This window comes from Parathielavia appendiculata (assembly GCF_033297405.1).
Source record: "Parathielavia appendiculata strain CBS 731.68 unplaced genomic scaffold N657scaffold_75, whole genome shotgun sequence".
Classification (NCBI taxonomy): Eukaryota; Fungi; Ascomycota; class Sordariomycetes; order Sordariales; family Chaetomiaceae; genus Parathielavia; species Parathielavia appendiculata.
In genome coordinates this window covers 1-8,541 of record NW_026944294.1, presented here as the reverse complement: position 1 = coordinate 8,541, position 8,541 = coordinate 1, and the positions used below count along the sequence as shown (strand labels likewise).

General features: G+C 55.3%; 3 protein-coding genes across 3 annotated transcripts; 2 read left to right on the top strand and 1 right to left on the bottom strand.

Moving 5' to 3' along the window:
- Positions 1 to 1,968: 1,968 nt before the first annotated feature.
- N657DRAFT_465211 (uncharacterized protein) lies at positions 1,969 to 2,806 on the bottom strand. Its single transcript, XM_062787509.1, has 2 exons — positions 2,385 to 2,806; positions 1,969 to 2,355 (listed from the first exon to the last, which is right to left on the bottom strand). The coding sequence occupies exons 1-2, from the start codon at positions 2,621 to 2,623 to the stop codon at positions 2,085 to 2,087; spliced, it is 510 nt and encodes a 169-aa protein (XP_062641758.1). The 5' UTR covers positions 2,624 to 2,806; the 3' UTR covers positions 1,969 to 2,084.
- Positions 2,807 to 5,931: 3,125 nt separating this feature from the next.
- N657DRAFT_606891 (uncharacterized protein) lies at positions 5,932 to 6,867 on the top strand (the record flags this gene model as incomplete). Its single annotated transcript, XM_062790232.1, has 2 exons — positions 5,932 to 6,621; positions 6,712 to 6,867. Coding segments are annotated over exons 1-2 (792 nt in total), but the record flags the coding sequence as incomplete, so codon positions are not given.
- N657DRAFT_606889 (uncharacterized protein) lies at positions 6,823 to 7,726 on the top strand (the record flags this gene model as incomplete). The annotated part of the gene is made up of 1 exon (XM_062790231.1): positions 6,823 to 7,726. A coding segment is annotated over exon 1 (600 nt), but the record flags the coding sequence as incomplete, so codon positions are not given.
- Between the last annotated feature and the right edge of the window lie 815 nt (positions 7,727 to 8,541).

Below are 8,541 nucleotides of genomic sequence, written 5' to 3'. Positions count from 1 at the left end.
ATCTCGTAGATTGTAGCAGCTTTTCGTACGGAAAGATTAGGGTCATTTTTAAGAGCTTCGAGCGCAAGGATCATACGACTTTCTTTTGGAAGAGATTCCATGTTGTGTTGTGGAAGAAATTTCGTGATGAAGTTAGGTGGTTGTTGGAGGAAGAAAGTGCGCCACTCGTTATGCTGCGCCACTCGTTATGCAAGTACGTTAGTTAGTAACAGTACATGTGTTGAAATAAAAATTATAGAGAGTAGATATATAGGGCAATGAATACGTTAGGATTAGAAGTCGATATAACCGAGGATGCGAGCGGTAGTATAGGTCAGAGCAGAATGGCGGTTGCGAGATTACGGAGGGACGTAGGCGAGATAGGCGCATTAGAGAGGCGAGTAAGGCGAGTATAGTACAGGTAGTATCATATTACCGGAGTGGGAAGCCAATAGAGGAGATAGCGGAGAGGTCAAAGTAGAAAAGAGCGAAGTATAAGAAGGAGTAGGAGGATAAGGAGATTAGGAATGAGAAAGAGTAGAATAAGAATAGATTCGATTTAGTAAGTAAACACCACCAGTAAGTTAAATGGTTTGATTAGACGGGAGTAGTGGAGGTGAAGTAGGCGAGTATCAAGCAATGATAGACATATAGAGATTGATATTTAAATTACAAAAGAGTAAAGTTATTGGAATATAGAGAAGAGCAAGGTTGGAGGTAGAATAGGGAAAATATAGTTGGATTAGAGAGTTAAAATAAGATTAGAGTGAGAATTGAAGAACAAGATCAAATTAGCGATAAATGGTAAAGGAGAGTTAGGAATGAAAATAGATTCAAGTTAGCAGAGAAGAGGAAATCAGCGTTAGAATTATAGTATAAGGTTAGAGATTAGGAAAAATTATATTAGTTAGAGTTTAGAAGAAAAATATGGTTAAAGTTCAACAAGTATCAAAATTATTAGGAGTAGAATAGAGAACAAGATTAGGGTTTGATTAGGAAAACAAGAGGAAGATAAGATTAGGATTAGAAAGGAATACAGGATCGGGGTTAGAGTAGAAAACACGGTTAGAGTTTGTTTTGAAAACCAAGATTAGGGTTTGAAATGAAGAATAAGGTTAGGATTAGAATGAAAAACAGGGTTAGGGTTGTACACGATAATAAAGTTAGGGATATAATAGAAAAATAAGGATGGGGTTAGAAGAGTAAGATAAGTGTATCGTTGGAATAGACATATGAAATTAAGGTTTCACAAGCAGTTAAGTTTAGGTATAGTATAGCATAGATATTTACAGCGAAGAACGTATTAGGATTCGGAGTTAGTATGTTGAGGGTTCAAGCAGTAGTAGAGTTTTAAGTAACATAGAGGTTATGGAATTATACGGAGGAGATCAGGCGAGATAGGCTTAATAGATAGGCGAGTGCAGTAATCAATACAAAGGAAACAAAGAAGGAAAAAAAGAGGAAAAAAAAGAGAGAAAGAGGTATAGGGAAGGGAAAAAAAGGAGGAAACGATAGAATGGAAGAAGGTTGAAAGAAGGAAGATAAGCATGAAATAGGTTGGAAAAAGAAGAGGGTTGAGAGAAAAAAAGAGAGGGAGAAAAGAAAGAAGAGTTGTATGGTGTATGAATTTGGGATGAAAAGATGGTTGATAGTGATATGATTGACGATGGAAATGAAGGAGTGATGGGGTGAAGTGAAATTGAAAGGTATTGAGGATGAGAGTTGGAAATGAAGGCAGAACAAGTAGTAAAGGAGAATTGGAATGAAGAAGATAACGATTTTAAGAAGAAATAATGGTTGGAGAAGGAGGAAAAGGGGGGTAGATATAAAGCAATAAGGGGAGGGTAGGGTAAAAGGAGATAGGACGGAAAAGGGTTGAAGGATAGAGGGCGATTTTTTAGGGGGGAAGGATATGGAGTATATAGGGGAGAAAAGGTTGAAGTATAGAAAGGGTAGAGATGAGTTTCGATATTAATTATCGTGGATTAGGAGTCCCTCACCATATAGGGGCTTAGGGTTAGACCAAATCAGCAAAGAATTATTTAACAAAAACGACAATTATACCAGAATCACCTGAGATTTTCAATCGATGTGTTTTCATTCTGTTAAGTGTCTTGGCTGTTGAGCAATTGCTCTTCAAAGTGCCGATTGAGGTTGAAGATAGATGGCTGCCAAGACCGCTGGCCCGCGACGGCGGGCCCCGGGGTGATAGAAATCCGTTTTCGGCAATCGCCCCACTTCTTGGGTGATAGAAAGCCGTTTTCGGCAATTGCCCCACTTCTTGGGTGATAGAAAGCCGTTTTCGGCAATTGCCCCACTCTTTCGGGTGATAAAAGCCCGTTTGCGGCAGTCGCCCCACTCCGGTGATAGAAACCCCTCCACTTCACTTCCCCGGTGATAGAAACCCGTTTCCGGCAACTCCTGGAACGTGAACTCTCATCCAGGGGTGCGAAGACGGACCCACATGTCGCTGGTGATGGACACCTTGGAGGCTGTCCGGAACATCTGACAGTTTGCACAGAACACAGAACACAATTAATACCATGGACAACCAATTGCCGTCGTCGTGACACTCTGCGATGTCACGACTCGGCCATGTGCGACGACCCGAAGGGGCGCACGGGAAACGCCCCGAACCATTCATTGAAACCGGGGCTGCAGACCAATCAGAGTGGGACGCCAGGACTTGGCAACGTTCCTAAAAGGAACGGGGAGAACGTCGAGCGGTCCCACCGATCCCAGCAACAGACAGAATAGCCAGTTAGTACAGTATATAGTCATTCATTCTGGAGGGCTTTGGGAGTTCTCCAGTAAGCAATTCAAGTGCAAGATTGTCAGTACCTTTTGACATTGCTTGTTGTGAACCTTTTGACTCCACCGAACCTCATCCCGTTGTCAAGAGATACCTTCAAGAAGTCCCTTTCAGTGGTTTGGGACCGAGATTCGTCACATGCGACCACTGTTCGTTTTTACCTTCGTTTGCCCCGTAGTGGTTCCGACAGCAACTACGTCCCACTGCTGGGTGATGGAAACCCGTTTACGGCAACCGCCGCACTGCCGGGTGATGGACACCCGTTCGGCAAAACCTCCACCACACCGACACGATTTTGCATACTCGATCTCTCTATTGCGCCTGCCACGGTAATCAGGCCGACAGGACGGCTGGTGGCATGAGCTGAGTTTTCGGCGGAACTGCATGCCCGCTTTCTCGCACTTAGATTCTCCACAACACGTTGACTGCACAATCTACCTCGTGCAAACGGTTGTCTCGTCACAATGCCTCGCCCACCAAAACATGCTTCTGAAGAAGACAGGCGTGCCGCGCATCGAGAGGCTCAGCGACGGTATCGCGCCCGACGAGCAGCTGCCCCAGCCGATGGTCTCACCATCTGCTATTACCAGCCAGTTCCGCCACAGACTCAGCTCCATACCACCAACCATTCTGTCGGCCTGATTACCGATGGTCAAACGCCACTCCCAGCCGACCACCATGCACCCGTCCCACCACTCCCGCCACCGCCATTACCATCTCTTCGAAGCCAGCCGCAACGGCATGCGTCGCAGCCCCAGGCCCACCAGCAGACTTTCAACGAGTTCGGTTTTCCTACTGCCGCAAGCACTAGCGGCTCGACATTCGTTCCGGCGGATCATGCGAAGCGCGGAGACCCACAACTCCAAGATCTCTATCTCGACGACCTGTTTCCAGCCGGCACAGACCCCCAACAACTCGCTTCACAGCTGGAAGAGCGGGAGGAGACCGAGGCGCAGCTTGCCGAACTTGTCGAACGACAACTACGCACCGTATCACCGAACCCCAACTCGCAGCCTCCACGGGGTGGCCCATCCCGACGAGCCTCTCCACAGCCCAGCCCAACCTTGGCCCTCGGCGCGGACAGTCTGGCCCAGAGCAGCACAAACCGCTCCCACCAGCACTCGGCTTCGCCGCGGACGCCGGTCCGTGCACTGCAAGGCCTGCGACAGAGCCGCTCATCGGCCTCGTTGCAGCGCGCTGCGGTCGGCACTCGCGATATCCAAGCCATGTTTGCCAGCGCCTCTCCCACCGCCAGGCTGACCCGGCGGAGTGATGACGGTCGCAGTGCATCGCTGCCTCCCGACCTCGGCAGCGCCACAGGGTTCTTGTCGTCACCCCTCCCCGTCACGTCGCAGACTTCCAATCCCGACGAGGCCGAAGCCGTCGCAGGCGCAACGACTGCGGCACCGACCGTCCGAGACGCCACCGCCGCAGCAGCGCGTCCGGCACCAGTTCGAAGGACCCCTCCTGCAGGCGGGTCGCGATCCTTACCGGCCGCAGGACATCCCTCCGTAGATGCAGCACGCCTGGCACCTCGGAAACCATTGCACATCTACCTGATCGAGAGCCTGAAGCGCTTTCCGTCGTGTCCCGCCGGGCAGCACCAGCTGACCGACGGGCCGACGGAGCAGCACCTCGCTCTGCACGCTCACGACAATGTCTCTCCGACCTGCAGTTCCCTCCGCGACATTGCCGACACGCTCTGGAGCCGCCCCCGTCCGTCTTCCGATCTCCCTCCGTTCGCTCCAGGCGACGCCGAGCCGATTGATCTGGACGAGGACGGCACGGGGCTCACCCTCCCCAATGCCCTGGACTCCGGGCGCCTTGGGCTTCGTAGCTATCCTCCGGGCCTCGAATGCCGCATTGCCTTTGAAGGGTACGATGCTCGACGCGCGGGTGACGCGCCACCACGCCTCTGCATGTCGACTCACCACAGCCAGACCACTGGCAACGCCAAACCCTTCCTAACGTCGTTTGACGTCGACAGCGTGTGCGCCTTTGGCACGTCTCTCGCGGCCGCCCGCCAAGGGATCCGGTGGTTTCCGGACATGTACCCCAACTTCAACATCAGGTCCAACGTCCACCTCGGCCTCTCGGTCCCACCCGCCGCCACATCGCCCGACGGCCAGTGGCGAGTCGTGCCTCTCCACACCATCCCTCATTACGCCTTTGGTCAGGTCATCGGCTGGGAGGTCATGATGGTGTACATCTTCTTCCCTCGCCTGTATAAAGACCCCCTGGCGGGCCGGGCCGGGCCCGCGGACCCGACGCTCATGTCGGCCGACCAATTCTCTCTCTGGACGGATGCCGTCGTCCTCCCCGCCCTCCTAGACGCCGCTACCACGCGGGATGAGAACGGCCGAGCCGTCCCCGATGCCAACATCCTTCAGCACCTCCCGCAGTCCCGTCGCGCCGCAGCCCACTTAAGCTCCGCGCCGGCAGAGCATGCCGCCCGCGCCCCCAGCGCCGCTACCACCTCGCAGACGGGTAGTAGTAGCGACGTCGTAGTCCCTCGGCGTCAGATCGTCGGCCTGCATCTCGGCGCCCCGACCATCCGGAGGTTGACGACCGCGATCGCAGCCAAGATCCAAGAAAACCCCGAGTGCGAGGAGCTTTTTAGCGACTTTGTCGTCTACTTCACCTGCAAGAACACCAAGATCCAGTTCATGACCTCCGGAGCGTCCGGCGACCCCGCAGCGCTGGACGGTGCCCTCTCTACCGTCGTGCAGCAGTTTCTAGGCCACTGGGATCGATGTTTCGGCCAGGACTTTCTCGACCCGCAGCGCGTGTTCGTCGACCTCGGCAAGCAGACGACCGCCCAAGCTTGCGGTCTCCCCTTTGACACCGGCGAGCGGCCGGCCGAGACCTTCCTATACCGCAAATGCTGCCTGCAAGCCGCGATCGACGATCGAGAACGATGGCTCGCCGAGTGCGCAGCGGCCGAGGAAGAAGCCGTTTCCGACAACGCACGGGAAAACGACTCGCGGGACGGAACTCCCAGCGAAGGAGAGCGTCCACGGCAAGCGGACGAAGACGCCGACGTCAATCCAGCGGAGGACCGAGACCGCCACGACTGGCAAGAACACAGCATCGCACGTGGCCGCACGCTCTTCAACCACCCAAAGCGCCGCAGGATCCAAGACGATAGCAGGCAGCCCCGCCGGAAGCCTCTGATCGCCTTCTACCCTTGGGCGATGACCGACGAGGTCGGCAACATCACCATGACGTCCGCCCCCAACGGTGTCGAGGTCACGGGCGGGCTGGTCTACTCGCAGTACTACAACCTCATCAAGGCGCCGTTCGATGCCCAGAAGGTCTATGCCCTGCAGCCCCCTGTGTACGAAAATCTCGCGATCGACCCCGTGTACCTGCGGCAGCTCCGCCGTGCGGGCCGGGCCACCGTCGCTGACCAAGCAGCCCTCAAGAAGGCCTACGTCCTCTCGAAGCAGCGGGCCTCCCTCAACCTCCGCGAGTGTCACAACCGCTCGTTCGGCACCCGCGAAGAGCATCGCATCTCCCTCCCGCTCCTGCGGCAGGTCCTGGCGGACTGGGACTCGGTCGTCCTCCCGACGCGTGAGCATGTCTCGCTGCCCTGGTTTTCCGTCCCGACCGACGACGTCCTCCACTTCCTCCGAGGGCAGATCAATCGCCACTGCCTCCTGTTCGAGTACATTCTCGGCCGCGCGGGGCCCATGTTCTCCCTCGCCGAGACGGTCCCCATGGTAATCGCCCTCCGAGGCCTTCGGTACTGCTACGACAGCAATCCCTTGTTCAAGGAACCCGTCCTCTTCGGGGACGAGTGGACGCAGGTAGAATGGGTCCCCCACGAGGTGCAAGAGCAGGACGCCGAAGAGGGCGACGGCGCCGGTGCCGCGGCCGAAGCAGCCGACGCCAACGGCCTGCGCAGACGAGAGCGGCAGCGGACCGGTCTCGGCATGTACCGCTCGATGCAGCGACACGGGTTTGGGTGGTGGCGTGCTGGGCTCTTCCAGTGGGAGTCCTGGCGCTTTCGGGGCCCCATCACCCGCCGGCTCCTGGTCGGCAATCTCCTCCTCCACGCCGAATACCGGAGACGGTGGAAGGCCGTCCGCGAAGTCCGCAACATACACGTCCAGCTGCTCCAGGCCCAAACGTGGTTTCAGGATCACAACCTCCGGGCCCGCCCCGCCGCGCTAGCGACCTGGCTCGACTTCCTCCACTGCCTGGTCCTCCGACAGTTCGACCTCGATGTCTGGCAGGAGGTGCACGAGCAGAACAGAAAGTACGAAGAGCTCACGCCGACGGCCGCCACCACGTTGGCGGCGGGGAACCCACCCACCTTTTGCTGGGACAGCATGTCCAGCCTGTTTTTCGACCGCGGGATCGGCGACGACCAAAACCCCTGCGGCCCCCACATCGTCGTCGGAAACAAATCCGCCATTACCACGCCGGTCGGCCTCATCGAGTTCCTGTTCGAGTGGCGAGACAAAAAGCAGCGCTCCGGCTGGTCGGCCAACAACTACCGCGTCGCGACCCAGCGGATATTCCTCATGATCAGCCATTTCCTCGGGGAGGAAGCGGCACACGAATGGTTCCAAGACCTGCTGCAGCTGGTCCTCGTGACCCGATGGATCCTTCCCTACCCTGGCCCGCAGTCCATCTTCGCTTTCACCAAGTCGCACCTGGCACGAGGCCTCACGAGGCGAGTGATGTGGTTCTCCACGATGGTGTCCCCGTACGAGACCCAGCAGCTACGGGACGACCACAGGACGAGAAGGCGGCTGACCGGGGACTATCTCCCATCGCCGTACGATGAGGGCGAGCATGCGGCGTTCCGGCATACGTATCTCCAGGACTGCCTATGCGCATCGGACCCCATCTTCCGGCAACAGGGAGAAGGACGAGCGCCTACCTGGTCGGTGCAGCAGCTGCTCAAGGCGGTGAGCGAGATGGAGGACTCCTTTATCTGTTGCTGGGACATGGGCAAAATCAACGAAGGTAGTCCAGGGCGTCCTTTCACACCGGTGGTCGAAGCCGGGCACCCACCACGGCTCTCCACATACGACGTCATCAAGGAGAAGAGAGAGTTGGACGACCTGGATCAATGGTTCTCGCAGGTCCTGGATAGAGAGTAAATAATCCTACAAGTATGCGTAAGGGGCATCGGGTGACGGGCTGACCGAGGGGATGCCAGTCGGCAATTTTCGGGTGCGGTACCCTTGTAGACATATCCTCGTAGACTATGAAGCAAGCTCCTGAGTGCCGCCAACCACCACCGCCACTGTGTCTCGAGGACTCTGGTTCCATAACGTTCTCATCGGTGGCTTCGGCAAGTCAGGCGTCGCTAGGAAGAGAGCGGCTGCTAACCCATAATTGAAGCGAAGCTTCAATGACTGCACCGGAACGTACTGTGTACATGGAGGAAGCGAGGAAGGAACGCTTCGCTTCATTTACTGGGCTTTGCCTACAGAGTTATCTGAGAGGAGTGATTGGATGCCACAGGCCTTCGGGCTCCTGCACACCCTGCCCACACGTGGCCGTGGTACAGTGTCAATCATCCTTGCATGCAGATGTGTCCGTCGTCGGGGAACGAGGTATGAAGAGAGAGAAGAATTAGAAGAACAAAACGTTGGAAGGGTGAGAGAGAAGTGTTGGAAGACCAACAGCCACGATTCCACGGTGATCACACAGATGATGGGAGCTTACAACAGTGGGTTTGAGATACTCGGAGCATCCCAGATGTTCTTGATTGAAGGTTGTTCTTCTCTCAC

Excerpts from the sequence above, each read along its gene's own strand:
- N657DRAFT_465211 (XM_062787509.1), bottom strand. The coding sequence starts at position 2,623 with ATGAATGGTTCGGGGCGTTTCCCGTGCGCCCCTTCGGGTCGTCGCACA. Across the intron at positions 2,356-2,384 it reads CCAGGAGTTGCCGGAAACGG|GGGTTTCTATCACCGGAGTG; the intron begins GTTTCTATCACC and ends AGTGAAGTGGAG.